The following is a 15,946-nucleotide window of genomic DNA, read 5'->3' as shown; positions in this document are numbered from 1 at the left end:
CAGGACGTAGATGTTGCTCACCACCTCAGAGGTCGTCTCTGACGCCGAGTGAGGAAGCTGCGGTAATTGCGTAACGGCCCTATATGGATTCAGGACTGCTGTTTAAAACCATTTTAAACACTTTTCACATGAAGCCGTTTTCTACAGCTCTCACATCATCGGGAGTCGACTCTGGAGTTCATCATGACTGGAATTCCAGTCGTTTTATTCTCATGTGATAACTATGATCCAACATATAGAGCTGTTTTGGTTATCTTTCACTCCGTTTTTGGAGCGTACTTCTCAGGAAATGGTTGATGGGAACAAAATACCAAAAAAAAAAAAAAAAAAAAAAAAACCCTAAATATATAAATCCCAGTGAATAGGTGTCATAGCAACGCTTCACGAGAATAACGGGGACAAATATCATTACAATGCAGACAAGCAGGAAGCAATAAGTTGATATAAGGCAGGCACGCACCATCAGTCAAGTTTAGAAAACCGTGGCACTGATTTGATGCCAGAAGCTAAATCTAAAGTAACATCTGTTGACATTTGAATTGTCTCCACATACATCTTGTAATGATCATCTTCATACATCGGGAGTCACTGTAACAAAAGAAGCAGAACAGCTGAGACATTAGATTCCTATTTTGAAGAGCGGAGATGGATATGAAAGAAAAAAGGGGGAGGGACAAAAAAGTTGAGCCACTGGCTCATAAAATAAATTGTCCCAATTACAATAAAGTGTGACTCTTGGTCAGTGTGCACGGCAGGCAGTTCATCTTTATTACAATCAGTTAATGAAAATCAATCCCCCTCCTGATAAACTCTTATCTCCACGGCCTTTGCGCACCCCTCGTGCCGGGAGATAATAAATTAGGGTAATATTGCCTTTGATGAGGGAGTGAATTGCAAATTATTGTAACTTTCCAAGATTTATGATGCAGATGCTTAATTTCCGAGCTGGGTTTTTCAGGGTGCCGGGGGGCCATTTGTTAAAAGTTTGGTGACATAGGCTCGTTAATAAAAATACACACTCCGACAGCCAGGTGTTCTCAGCTGTTCTCTACTGTTACAGTAGCGGAGGTGCCGAAGCCGCTCTAACTCCAAGCTTATAGGATTTGCGGGACGTTTCTCTTTGCCGTGCGATTTTTGCCTATAACAAATACATACGAAGAGGGAGATACCCGGGGGATGAAACGTGTTTACCAAAGAAGGCGCTGTCAATCATACGGCACCCCACCACCACCCCCTCCCCCGTCTCTATCACACAAGCCAGAAGTGTATGATTTGATATGTAGGTCAATACCCATTCTGCAGTGAGCCAGCGGGTGAGATATGTCTAGTTGCTCGCTGTCACTCTGATTATTGAGGAGACACAGAAAGATTGAGTTGGTCAGGTATGAGGGAGCCTGCAATATGAGATAGCTGTGTAATCGCTGCAACTAGAAACCACACACACACACACACTGGTGCAAACTCCCTGAGAAATGAGTAACTTCTCACTCTTTGTTCTGCAGCGCTGACCCATGTAACAGGGTGCAATATACGAGTATGTTAGGTGCCATTTACGGGGTGCAACAGTCAGACTGTGAGTGCGTCATTAAGCAAACTGCTTCAGCAACAGAAGGTTAAGGTTATGAGTCATCAGGAATTGCGGGAATGATGCAAGGTGATTATTTAAGGAGCAAACAGAATCTCACAAGATCAGATGGGGGAAGTTACAGCAATGGTTGACCAACATCTTTTGCATCATTTAGCATAAATGATGTCTTTTTTTAAATTTACATATGCAGTAAGCTCTGTTTATTCTCTATTATAGTAGTTGTTCTTCTTCTTGATAAAACCAAGTTAGGTAAAAAGACCAGAGTCCCTGTGTACTTAAAAATCAGTATCAAAATAAATATAAGCACTTAGTGCTCTCAACGTTTGATCATCTCATGACACAAAAATCGCTCCTCATCAAGACCACCTCATTTATGGCTAAGGCACATCTTGCATTAAGACAGCCATCAATCTAGCCATTATCAATCAAGGAGAGGACTAACACACCACTATCTATTTATCTTGCCAAGTGCTCTATTAATATCAAATTAATTTCCCCATTAAGAGTATCAATCACTCAAGCAGTTTTTCCTCAACTCATTAGCTTGGTAATTGTCCTTGTTTACAGGGGAAAGTCAAGATAGCATGGCTCAAAGAGGGTGGACAAGCAATCTTTACAGGCTCTGGCAACATGTTACATCCACTGTGCTAATTCCTTGACAGGATTCCTGTGAAGTCTGTGGAGCGTGGAACATTTCACACAGTTTTCATTTACAGTTTTTGAGAAAATGTGTGTTTTTACTGCCAATCAAAAGTGTGTTTCATGTTTTAAATGTTCAAAAGATGTCAAGGAGCTCATCACCTTTAAACAGGCTGCATAAGAGGATGCTCTTGCATTGGGTTATTATTTAAGCTATAGTGCCAATCTGTCCTGCGAGGTCACGAGACTCGTGGCTTTTTAACTTTAAAATTCTAAAGCAAACCGGAAGGAACACGGTGTGATGCCATCATCTCAACCGAGCCGAGATCATACCTTTGGAGGAAAAGATATGTTAGAAAGAAAGTTGTAAGGTAAGCATTCAAAGTCTTTATCTAAAGTAAAAGTACCAAAATAGCAATGTTCTAATCCCCAATGTGTATCTGACACATACATTAATCAGTCATGGCATTAAAACCATCATCTATAGGACCCAAAGACCTTGAGCCCTGCCATCACTGTGGATGTTACTTTTACACATACCACCCACTTGAGCCTTGTTGTCGACCTCATACCTCCCTTCACAGCGACGATCATCCTTGTCAGCAGCGGCTTCACACTCTGCCACAGCACAGAAACAGCTCAGGAATTGCTCAAGGAACATGACAAAGACTCCAAGGTGCTGATCCAGACTCAAACTCCCCAAATCCAAATTTAGACAAGCATCCTTGGGATGCATCAGAGCAAGCTTAATCCTCAAAGGTCAAACCCCACAACCCAAAGAATCCACCACCAACAGCACAGACACCCCCAGAGCTCCCTCATTCATGTCAAATCAGAGCTGTTTAGAGACACTAGGGAGACCTGGACAATATTAGCCATGTGTTTTATGTCATGTATAAGACATTAATAGATTGTTGATATCAATACACTGCATAGGAAACAATTTCCTGTTGCAGGTCTAAATGGTTTTCATTTATAGTTAGGTATTGGGATTTTGATTTGATTCCCATCATAGTTTTCAGGCTTCATCGAAGGGTCATTGGATAAATGGCATGTAGTGTTGTTGATCTTTTAAAAAATAAAATAAAAAGCATAATAATGAAAATGACATTTTTGGTTAAAGCAATTTTTAAAGAAATTCTTGGAAACTGCATGGGAAGTATCTTGTAAGCTGTTCATTTTTAATGTCTAAATCTGAAATTGTTACTTTATATGGATGACAAACAACAGCTTGGGAAATTATTTGGATATGAAACATATTTAAATCTAAAAGTGCAAGTACATTAATATCATGCTGAAGTAGAATACTTCAGAAAATGTTCTTATTTCTACTGCTGGGCCACCCAAAAACAACATTTTTCCTGCCAGTACTATTCTCCATCCTCGCCTTCCTTCCCGCTAACACCGAGAAAGAGGTGATGAAGTCTGCCAAGAAAGACCTGAATCACATTCAGCCATCTGCAATGTGATTCGCGTGTGAAAGATTAGAAAATCGTGGCAGGTTTCATCTGTCATCTCACACATCATGCAAATGTCACATTGTCTTTATTTAAAGAAATGGGACATGGAGAGATTAAGTATGGTTGCATGTGTGATGAAACATGCTGTCACTCAGTATTATAAAATTACAGTCAGCTTACCTATAATTCAATTCAAGATATAAATTACATCCATGTAGACTGATTATAGAGCATTAATTCGTAATGTCTTCATAAGGAGTGTGCCCGGGCTTTAATTGCATTTTTAATAGAAATAAAAACTGATCGCAGCTCTCTCTCCCTCTAATCGCAGCACTCACTGTTCATATAGAGTACAAATATACGCACCGCGTGGTGTTGTTGACTCTAACCTGGTGTTAACCACAAACTAAATCCTATTTAGAGCCATGCAGCATTCTGGCAGACAAAAGCAAAGCCAGCAGCCAACTCAGCACTCTGAGGTAACATTTACACAGGGGACTGAGAACATACTGTGGATCCCTACAGCTACACAGCCAGCTTGTCAAAACTGTCTTTATACCAGGAGCCGTCAGGACTTATGGACTGAGGACACCACCAGGAGAGGACAAGCACTGCAGGCACACGTTTGTAAAGCAGCACTGCTGTCATGAATTTCCATGTTCGAAGTAACTGTTCGTTCCACCCAGACGGATACGTTTACACATCATCCTGAGTATTTGTGTAATGACAGGAAATGACAAAAAATAAATAAATAAATAAATAAATAAGAGCTCCATTATCAAATAAAACTGCTGAGACAGGACTGAAGAGACAAAAAACAAATCTTAGTCTGGAGTGTCCAACACTTTAATAAAGAATATTACAGATACAACAAACACTTATTAGTTTACTTTAATTACAAAGACTCAAAATAACCTACTAAGCACAACAAATGGAAAACATATTGCAGTTAAAACATCTATACACAGGCAAATTTACATAATATAAAACACATATATACACTCTTTTAATATATTATTATATAAAGATTTGTTTTAAACCTTTAAAAACAGGAAGCCAAACAGCTTGAAGAGGGAGCGCTTCACAGGAAAAGAACAGAACTGGTGAAAAAAAAAAAAAAAAAAAATCACACCAACGAATCAGGTTTTAAGAGATAGGTAGTTTTTACAAACAGTTGTTGGATTCTGTGTATTTAGAACACCAATTTTTAAAACAACAGATGAAATAGAAAGATATTAAATACACAATATTTGCAGTTAAACTGTTAGGTGCTACGGATACTGGACCACTGAGGATCTAGAAACCATGTGGTGGAGCATTTAGAGGTTGTGCACTTCCTTACTGAATGTGAATGAAATATTTACAAAAACCTTTACGAACAACTGTGAGCTTAACTTTTCTTTTTAAACTGAATGTAGACGAACTGCTCATGTGATAAAAACGTGTACTAGACCCCAAATTGTGTGACATTTATGCATTCATGTTCGCATTCAAATGATGTGTCCACAGAAGGGAAAAAGGGGGAAGAAATGCAATCTTTTCTGAGTGCGAAATCCTTCAAATGACAACAGAAAGTTCACAAAATCCACAAATTCCTCAAGCTTGTAATGCTTCCATGATCCATCTACGTCCATGTCATTCATATTCATTTATGTGGTTTTTTTTTTTACAAAAGCAGCAGAATGAGGAGTGAGAGCAATGAGCTGCTGGTTGCAGTAGCAGCGATAGTCTGAGACACTCCTCGGTTGTGAAGGCGAGTGGGCCTCGGTGAGTTCTGCTTCAGTTTACTGGGTGGCAGTGCCTTCAAATCCTCCAGAGCACCATATGCAGCCATGGAGAACTCGGGGTCTCCGGTGGTGAGCAAGTCAAAGACACAAGACTGAAAGTACACATCCTCCACCTGCAGAGTCTCTCTACACTTGGCAGTGGCTCGCTCCACTGTGTAGATCTGGTGAGGAGGCCGCAGAGGGCCCAGCTCTGTGTTGGTGCCTTGAAGGTGTGGCTGCTGGCTCTGATGGCCCAGGGTGTGCTCTTTGATGAGCTCGTTGCGTGGGCAGCCGTGCAAGCACAACTGTAGACCGCCGCCATCTTCTGAAAAGTCCAGGGTGTCTTCTGGCATGCGGATGGCAAAGGTCAGGTAGCTACCCACGCGCCGGATGATGATGGAGGTGCCAATGTAACGGGCCTGTATCCTCACCTGCCGACCGACTCCGGAGCCACCTCGCTCTGCGATGGTCAGGCTGCCACTTTCACCGCCACTGCGAGTCCCATCCTGAAAAGCCAGGGGTAGGTCTTCAGTGGTGGCCTGGTAGACCTTCTGATCTGTACAGCCATGGTAAGACTTGAAGATCACTGTGATCTGAAATAAGGACAAAAAACATTCAATTAGTGTGGAGTGACTGATTGAAACTTTACTCTTTTCTCCATCAACTATCTACTGCTGGTTCTCCAAGTCACATCACTCCTCTAACTGATCATAACAGATGCCCAATAAGTAGTACCACTTAGGGCCACAAGGTGGCAGCAGAAAACCAAATATTTCCATGCATAGGGTGTTAGTGGTTCACACTCAGCTTGCTAAAGAATGATTTGTCTCTGTTGTACTCTTTAGCCAATTAATTCATGTTGATTACAAAATCTGTTTCATATAAGAAAACAGGCAACATAATGGGGCTAATCGAGGTCAAAGTGTCACTATCATCACCCATCTATTTCCACGTAAAAGCAAACAACTGATGCTGAACTAGTACAACTCAACTAGTTGTCCATGGATGTTGTATCTAAAGGTTGCATTAGATAACTGTCCAAAACCTCCACTTCTTCTCTCCTCCATCGTCCAGCTGAGCATCAGAAAGGGGCCTAACCCCCGTTTCATGAAAAGATCCTGACAAAGCACTGGTTGTGGGTACGTTTACACTTAAAGGTTGTATTTTATTTGATGAATGAGTTCCTGTCTTGGGTCTGGCAGCTGAAAACAACTCAGAAAACATGATGGGGGCATGTGGGTGCTGGCAAAGATGCACCAATACTACAGTCTTACATCAGGCTGCACAGCCAAGACGCACTACGAGTTTTACGAGCAATCCTATTACACAACATCGTGTAGTTTGTTGGTTTATGTTTAGCTTGGAGAATTAAAATTAGCTTAGTACAGTTAGAGTAATGCCTGAACAATGAAAGACATTTTTTTAAACTATCTGGGCAAAAGACAAAGAAGAAAAAACATTAATATTAAAAACTCAGCTTCATGAGCTAAATATTAAGTAGTAAACAGAGAGAAAACGTGCACACATACACAAACCACAATCAGGCCAGGGAGACCATCCTATTTAATTAACAGAATTTAAAAAACAAAACAAAAACCTTTTTGCTCTTGGCCAATTATTCCTTTATTTTTCCAAATGATTCCATATTTACACAAAAAGCAGCGAGTTAATTATTTGACCAGAGGGGTGAAAAAACATTCCAGATCGTGGCAGCGGAGGAAAATGTTTGAGTGAGCGTTAATCACTACCATATGACCACCCATGTGTTAAAGGTAGAGCGCTCATGCATGTCTGTGATTCAACACCGCTGAAGGACTCCCCTCCTCTCTTCTCCCCTCATAGATCTGAAGGAGCTCCAAGACACGAGGAATGCTGGAGACTCGAGAGGCACCATGGAATGACGATTAACTTCACATGTTTGATACTTTATGGCAATACTTGAGCTCACGCCCAAAAAAAAAAAAAAAAAAAAAAAAAAAAAAAAAACTTCCTAATGTGTAGGGCATTCGTTTAAAACTTAGTATTGCATCAGTGTTCGTCTCCAACATGGACATAGGTGACCGGAGGAAGTTTCTGACATTTTACACAGATTAAACATGACCAGTTGGAGTGTCTACGTGAGCTTCACCTCCCCCAGGGGTTTGTGAGATTGACATTTTTGGGGCTATTTTAGTAAAATTTTGCTCTACTCTTTAATTTTCTTTAATTAAATTGTGAGCAGTTTCACATATTTTGGTGTTAGAATAAACACACACGAAAGAGCAACTTAAACAAGTTAAGACATGAAAAAATGGACATTTCTTAGATTTAAGCTGTGCAGACACAGCTGGACACAGCTGTTCTGATGTTATCCTTACCTTACTAGTTGCTGTGGCGCTGGAGCCTAGGACAACAGGCACATTGGTCACCTGTACAGACAGGAAGCGGTTATCGATCAGAGGCCAAGCCCCCTCGACCTTGCAGGTCTGAAACTCATCTCTGAAAGTCCGTAGGTGCGGGTCTCCAAATAATCCACAGTGGGCGTATTTCTTCTGCTGACCGGCTGAGCCCGACACGAGGACCCGATTCTCGTAGTTGCAGAGCTCTAAAAGAGCTGGCCGAGACGTGCTGGGGACCTTGTCGGAAGAGGTCGGCCCATCGCTGGAACAGTTATGCTGAGAGAATAGCTCCTTAATGCGAAAGACGGCCGAGTGGTAGACCAGGTCGCCCCTACAGCTGCGTGCCTGCCGGCGGGTGCACATGGCATAGGCCCGCAGGGCGATGCAGTAGTCCACATCTAAAGCCACGTCCTCCTGCAGACCACTGGACGGTGAGGTAGATGCCACATATTCTGCATTACAGCGCTGGATTCTACACTGCTGGCAGTGTGCTAAAAGAAACAAACAAACAAAAAAAACCCATGATGATCACAAAACTGTACTACAATCGGGCCGGTTGCAAGGGGAATTTCTCTTTTTGAGTAAGAACACTTCATCCCCACTCTGAAAAAAATAAATAATTCCTGAAAAGTAAACTAATGTGCACCAGAAAAAAAAAATCTCCCAAAATGCCCTACCATCCATCTGACATTTACAGACATATTACCTCAGTGCATGAGGCAGCAGACACAGCTTTTCCACTATCAAGTTTAGCTCAATCAGGAGAGCCATTAAAACGCAAATGCGTGAGCTCACGAGGCCTTAATCCCACACTGTGCTCCAAAGTCAGTCAAAACTTATTTCCCCCAACTAGCTCTCACAGAAATAGCATGTAGCCTCACTGCAGGAGGCGACCAACCTGCGTTAGTTTGGCGGAGGGTGTTGAATGTGGTTTTGGCTGTTGCTGGAGGTAAGTGAAGTCCAGCCACAATGCATGGCACAGTGAGGCTCAACGTATGGGAAGAGCAGTATAGGCTGTGTAGCAGAGTTTTTGGTGGTCCGTTTCAAGGTTCCCAGTTAAGTAATGATCCACCAGTGGGTTATTTAATATCAAGGAAAACAAAGACCTACAACTACTTCTGGGAGAGAAGTAAAAAATGTGGCTATTCGTCAATTTCCTTTCAGGGTGTTCACATTACTTTTGGGTATCGTGTCTCATACGCTGACCGGGATAGTAATTCCTGCTGCAAGGTAGAAACATTTCCATCTCAGATCAGGATCAGCCAGAATCTCAACACATACTTTTACGGCAAGAGTGAGATCAACTGCAATAAACTGCTCTCTGTTTGCAACAGAATAATCTTGTATTTACTCCAAAGCTGCACCGAATCTCCAAAACAGCCTGGACAAAGACAAGATAAGCACAGAGATTTCACATCGGTAAACACTATGTTTTTGAGGGGTTTTTTTCCACCCTTTCTTCCCTTATGCAGAAGTCTGGTGCACCGGATGATTAATGCCTCTCACAGCCAATGCGCTTCAATACCAGCGCTGATCCGAGATGGAGTGCGAGAGGTCAAGTCAGACGCATCCCTCCTCTGAATTCCAACAGGCCTTCCCCCGCCTTGCTAAGAGGTCACCCAAGTCTGCCGTGATTGACACTTTTTGACAATCACCTGCCATCAACAGCCATACAGCCCCCCAAAGGCTCTTTATGTTTGAGGACTTAGTTAAGCTACCAACAAGTTTGGGGACCATGTGGGAAGCACTAAAGCGTGAGAAAAGCAAAGCGACCACACAAAGAGTGCTTCTATTAGTAAATCACGCATTAGTGTATCTGACGTGACGAGTTTCTGTCCGAGCCCAACTCAGTGAACTTTTTTATAGCATAATAATGCCATAAATGCAAAAACAGACAGATATGGTGGCTCATATAGGTTACAATAATAACCTCTTAAGCTTCGTGATGGGTTTAGTGGACTCATCATGACTCTTGAACAAAGATGAACCTGAGGTTTTATTTTGAAAGTCACTAAGGCTGCTGTTTATTTTTGGCATCATGATTGAACACTTCCTTTGAAATGATAAGCGTATATATCAGTAATGTGCATTTCTGTTAAACAAACAAACAAACAAACACAACAAACAAACAATATCTTAATTTTATCACAGTGCTTACAAGCATGCGCACTAGTTACTTTCTCATATAAACACAACAAATAATACCACCGCCAGAGTTTAAAACAAATCTCCATACCAAGACAAATCGCCTGTGTGAGAAACAAAACTTAAACTTTACGATCCAAATGAAGAATGCCTCTGAGCCGAGCTGGTCTTTGATCCCGGGTTGGGAGATAGCAGCCACCAACACGTTCAGAGGCCAAAAAGTTGGACCCCCATGCATGGTAGCTAAATGAGGCATGAATAGGTGAATTAACATGCTCTCCTTAGTTTTTCCAACAACTCAAACAACTGAGACGTGAAAGGAAAGACAGGGCGCTGTCTACAGTACGAAATGTGTCCGTCTGCGGTGTTTATGCCTACAGAAGAAAAAGGGGAAAAAGCTCCGCGGTTTTGTTCTCGGGCTGATTGTGGGTGCTGGACGCCAGCTGCTAGCGAGCTATGCTAACGGGAAGCTAAGTCGTAACTTTACATAAGTTGGTAAAAAGATAAGTGAAGTAATGCGGGCGTGCCAAAACGTGCTGGCCACTGAGCGGTTAGGAGCAGATTGTTTGGTGTCCCTGTGTGGAAAGGGAAAAGCGGAATGTTTGACCCTAAAATGAGTCCAGAAAGCGAGTTAACTCGTGCTGATCTGCTAGCAGCGCTGCAGCCTGGAGGCTGGGATCCTGCAGCAGCAGGACAGGACCTACTTTGTCCCCGCAGCCGACGACCACCGCAAAACAACGGCCGCTTTCCTCGCTCTGTTCAACCCCACATTAATTACCCCTTACCGCACAATGCATGCAAGTACAGCATAAAGTTGACAAGAGTCACATCTGAGCCACACAACAGCAGGAAAACTTTTCCCTATCCACCTCCATTACCGGGACACAGCCTTGTATGCAGGGCATTAGGAGGAGTGGGGGAGCACGGATTGGAAAAGCAACACTTACCTGGTCGAAACAGCAGCGAAAGTAAAACCATCGTCAACGTTACACAGTCCCAAAGCTGCCGCTTAGCCGTGGTTTGAGGTCCGCTTCTCCCCATACCAATCCATTCAGTTAGAATGGAGTTCCTCGACTGCTTCTCATCGACGCTGCGGCTGCGAGAAATCAGACAAAAATTCGTCTTCCTTCCAAAGCGCTGTCATTCAAAGGGGCCCCTGTCTTCAGGGCGGCTCTACGAGGGAGGGGTCTAAAGTGTAGACGGGGCCCAGAGGTGATTGCTGGCCAATGAAAGACTAATTATTCACTAACCACTTGATATTTACATGTAGTGGCAATTACTCGGGGGGGTGAGGACAGTGGAAAAGGGCCTTCAGCGACAGTCGTGGCGGTGTGAAGCTGTAATTGCCCCGATTATAACCGAAGAATCACAGCATGCCTTGTTTATAGTAGTTAAACTGTGTGCGGATGCATAAGATGAGAATTTGGAGCATTTAGTGTATCCAGAAGTGGAAAGTAATGCAGTTTTCTCATGCAGAATTACGATATAAACTTGTGCAACAAACTTTTTTTTGCACCAACGGGGAAATGTTCTTTTTACCCCCCGTCCCCCACCCGAGGGGCAAATGTTTTTGTGTTTTCAGCATGGAGCAGGATGCTGTCACCTGCTGTTTTCCCCCACTACAGATTTGGTGGCTATTGATTGACAGCATTTGATACAGGTCTCAGATTATCAAGTGAATATTTTAAAAGCAGAACATGGCATTAGCTGGTACTGAGTGAAAAATCCTTTATCACTGACAATGGCTTGCAGTTTACCGTTAACATGTAAATTATTATAGGCATACTTGACACAAATACTGACACTGTTCTCCAAAATTCAGAAAAAATGCTCTACAAATTCATTTTCTCTCAGCAAAATCTCAGCGTGCTATTATTTTTTCCATTACATTTTCAGTTAGCAACTTGTGTGTTACTCTTTTCCCTCTGTGGCCAACTTTCCATCTCTCTCACTCCTTTAATGACACTCTGTCTTTCATTTGCACAGCTGCTGTGAGGCCGGACCATCTGCAAGGCACGCAGACTCACCAGATTCAGCCTTTCGCCTGTGACACACTCTGCGGTTTTTGTGCCATGCAAATAAAGAATGTTAATGCGCCGACCCATTACTGAATAAAATGTTGATATTTAGAAAATGGAGACTGGTGTAGTTTCAGTTTGATTAAAAGTTGAGGCTTTGTTTTAGCACAACTGGAATGTTTTTGGTTGTAGATGTGGGTCTCCTGCGCACCTCCCTCCAGACTTTATGCGAGAGAAGTGAACCCACACGCTTACTGGATCACTGGCTTTTCTGTACACATGCAGGCTCCTCCAGCAACACAACTGTGTGATTCAGGTGGCCTGTCATTCCAGCAAAAGGTCTTGAAGGCCTATATATAGAGATTATATATATATATATATATATATATATATATATATATATATATATATATATATATATATATATATATATATATATATATACATATATATATATATATATATATATATAGGCCATTATATATATGTGTGTATGGGTTTGTGTAGTTTTTGTAATGGAGGGGGGCAGACAGCTCCACCGAAGTGGAACGTTTGGATTGTTCTGAGCTGCCAGAGGGGCCTCTGTCACACTGGATCCACTGTGCCAAGTTTATCCCCCCAGAGGGATCTACCTTACTCTGTTTGTGCAGCTAATTTTGGAGGTTGGTTTAGTTGATCTACTTTATGGCTGTGCTTTAGGTCATATTTTAAATTCCCTTAAACAGGTTGCGCTTCATTTTCCCCGTGACAGCCTGGACAGAGAGCACTGCTTCAGTATGACAGAGAGATCTGCTGATCAGGTTTGTCTCACCTCTTATAAAATTTGCCTTCAGAGGAGTGTGATGACATTTCCTGGGAAAAGAAAACACATTTTTTTACTTCCTTTTATAAGCACTGAAGATGAAAAACCCCCATACATACATCTGCATGTCTCTAAAAACCACAAAATCTATTATACTTGATTTTATATATTATTATAATTATATAATAATTATACTTAAAAAGCTCCTGTCTACTAAATGAGCTGAGGTTCCACACTGTGGGGTTGATGGCCACTGAAGCAAACAGTTAATTGATCCAGGTGGATGGTAAGGATGAATTCAGCACATGAAAGAAACTCAGAGACCGCCTGTCAGCCTTGATGGGTGGAGAAAGACCTCTTTATTCGTTTCTTTCCTTATTGGCGTATTGCATTGCATGACCCAGCATTTATGTATACAATACCAACTCTCTCTAAAACAAACTGGAGAGAGCGGGCACATGACAAAGGTGTCTATCATATAAAAAGATCAAGGCTAGGGTTTTTCTTTTGCTCACAGCAGGTCACTTAAAATAGTGGCACAATAGAAAAAGTCCAGAAAAGAAACTTTTATCCCCTGAGAAAGAATACAATAAAGATTTGACATTTCAACAATCTAAAAGAAGTGCTAAAGACCCCGGGTTTTGTGACAGAATGTGGAAAGTGAGGCAAAAGAGAGTGAGAAAGAAAGAATGGGAGAGTAGGGGGAAGGGGGAGAAAAAGAGGGAGTGAAGGATTGGGTTTCCTCTGACAGTGTGTCTGGGCAGCTCCACATGTTCCTCATTAAGGTCCTCACACTGTGGGACCAGCTCCACACCAGGATGCTTGTTTTTGTTATTAGGCAAACGTGCTGTGGTCTGGTGGAAGCCCCAAAACGCTGCCAGTTCAGAACCATCTCCTGAGCTCGCTGTCCTCCAACCAGAGAAGAAAACGGCTGCAGTGATGTCACATATCTACCGCTCAGCAGTGTAAACATAAAGTGCAACAGGGTACATAAAAATGTAGCTTCAAACATGCACGCATCCTGCACTTTAACCTGTAAAGCCACTTAATTTCACAAGTCTGAACCATCTGTTCACTTTACTCATTGAAAGACACCGCAAACCTTAAACACTTTAGTTTTCCCGGAAATGGGATGTTTACAAAATAATAAAAAAGTACAGTTGCAGGAAATTGGTATTGTTTCATGCTTCTGATTTTTGTTTAATTTCATGCCTGTCTAGATTTGTCAACCGAGACATGTATCATGTTTCTTCTGGAGGCTGATAGCATCAGAGATTGAAATCAAAAGCAGCACATGCCCTCTGTAGCCTCCGCTAGCACCACGCGGCTGCAATTTAAGAGACACACTTATTGAATTTTAAACAGGAACCAAAGCAAATTGACTTTTTTTTTCTGAGGGCCCCCCATCTGAAATGAAGGGGCCTATGGCACAGCTGAGACAGATAGCGAGAGAGATGCAGAAAGCGAGTGTGTCTGGTTCAGGCCTCTCCCTGTGAGAGGGGATCTGTTATCTCTGCGAAGATAAGGGAAACTGTGGTGTGAGTGTATATGTGGCAGTGCTGATAGCATCTCCACTCAAGGATCCCACTTACGGCACCCTGATTGATTGATAGCTGACAGCACACACAAAGGGGGCTTTTGGAGTGTTTTTGTAGGAACCCCTCAGTAGGTATCCATGCGAGCACAAGTTTACTGTGTTTCTTTGAATCGCCCTGTCTCTGAGTAAACAGGAATTATCACACATTCATGTCATCTGTGCACAGAGTGTACTAGTCAGGATGCTGCACAGCTTCAACTTGCGAGTTTGAAAGAGAAAAAGAAGAAAGTTATTCAGTTAAGCTGAATGTGAAGCAGTTTCTGTAGTTAGACTTGTTCTGTCTAACTATTCTATTTTTTCTCTTCTCCACACAGAACCAAGCTCCTCTGTTTTCCTCACTCCTGTTTTCTAGGACAAATGTTGACACAGCATCAAGCCCCATGCTCAAGAATGGACAGTCAACTGACAGGTAACCCTAGCTCTGGGGTCACAGGGTCATCCCAGCCTGATGAGGGATGATGGGTAAAATAAATGGAGTGCAGCACACAAAGGGACCTCTGATGTCAGCCTAAAGGGAGAGTTCAGGGCAGTTTCCTCTCTGACCTCAACCTTACTTATTTGTGTGGGTTTGCTTCTGCCTAAATTTACATTTTCCAATATTTTTCAGTCTTTTTGTTCCTTTCCAGTGTTTTTTTTTTAAAGCAGCAAAATCTTTTGCCTTTTCCAGTGCATACATTTGTCTGAACATGTCTCATCTGTCTTTTATCTTGAACACCGCCCCATTTCTAGTTACCTGCATCATGATACACGATGATGCTTTGTGCTGAGTTATGACGACTTCCTTTGCTCTCAGAGGCCTATTCACAGTCCAGCTTAATGCGCAGTAGTTCACTCAATTTCAGATGCTAAATGTAACATTTTTGTTTAAACCAGTCAAGTTTGCACCAGAATGATTTTTTTTAAATTAATCAATGCATTTTTTATGCCTAAAACGAGGGGGGAAAAAATCAAACCTTTTCTTTTTTATCACACTTTCTCTAATCTTAAGTTCCATAAATAAGTAGATGGTTCGTGAATGTGATTTAATTCAGTTATACTTATTTTAATGTAATAATGTTTTACAAGATTTTATGTTTTACACATTTTTAGTTTTGTTTTTTTCACTCTCTGCATCTAAAGCTTAATCTGCATTTGCAGTAAACCCCTACGTTTAACTGCAGCTGTTGGCATTAGTTGTGCTCTCGCCCTCCCAGATAACTGCCTTAAACCAGGAATAGATGGACAAGAACCATTTAGAGCATACATTTAGCATTTCTGATCTATGGTCTTTTATCCCAGAAGGCATTTACAGATTTTTTTCTTCCTGTTTGAGCTGGTTTAAGGCGGAAAAATTTGGATGAACATACAACGAGTTGGATTGACTCATTGCTCACACTGTACTTTGAACACTGCTTTGTTAGGTGGGGAAAAGTGTGAGTGGAGTGGAAGGAAACTGATACAGCTGTTTTTCTCGCCCTGCTTTTCAGCAGATGTTTCTCACATTCACATTTAGTCTGTAGTTCAGCCAATCCTTATATGGCTATATGGCATCATGTACATGGAAGACACAACCT

General features: G+C 41.9%; 1 protein-coding gene across 1 annotated transcript; it reads right to left on the bottom strand.

Annotated features, from left to right (window-relative positions):
- Positions 1–4,511: 4,511 nt before the first annotated feature.
- rgmd (RGM domain family, member D) lies at positions 4,512–11,131 on the bottom strand. The gene is made up of 3 exons (XM_080878440.1): positions 10,924–11,131; positions 7,811–8,322; positions 4,512–6,046 (listed from the first exon to the last, which is right to left on the bottom strand). The coding sequence occupies exons 1-3, from the start codon at positions 11,015–11,017 to the stop codon at positions 5,354–5,356; spliced, it is 1,299 nt and encodes a 432-aa protein (XP_080734566.1). The 5' UTR covers positions 11,018–11,131; the 3' UTR covers positions 4,512–5,353.
- Between the last annotated feature and the right edge of the window lie 4,815 nt (positions 11,132–15,946).

The sequence above is a fragment of the Rhamphochromis sp. 'chilingali' genome, assembly GCF_963969265.1.
Source record: "Rhamphochromis sp. 'chilingali' genome assembly, chromosome: 3".
Taxonomy (NCBI): Eukaryota; Metazoa; Chordata; class Actinopteri; order Cichliformes; family Cichlidae; genus Rhamphochromis; species Rhamphochromis sp. 'chilingali'.
This window is presented reverse-complemented; position numbering and strand designations above follow the sequence as displayed.

Bases quoted from the DNA above. Each gene is read 5' to 3' on its own strand.
- rgmd (XM_080878440.1), bottom strand. From the start codon at position 11,017: ATGGGGAGAAGCGGACCTCAAACCACGGCTAAGCGGCAGCTTTGGGAC. The intron at 8,323-10,923 runs GTAAGTGTTGCT...TGTTTCTTTTAG, and splicing joins TTCGCTGCTGTTTCGACCAG to CACACTGCCAGCAGTGTAGA. The intron at 6,047-7,810 runs GTAAGGATAACA...TCCTTATTTCAG, and splicing joins GCGCCACAGCAACTAGTAAG to ATCACAGTGATCTTCAAGTC.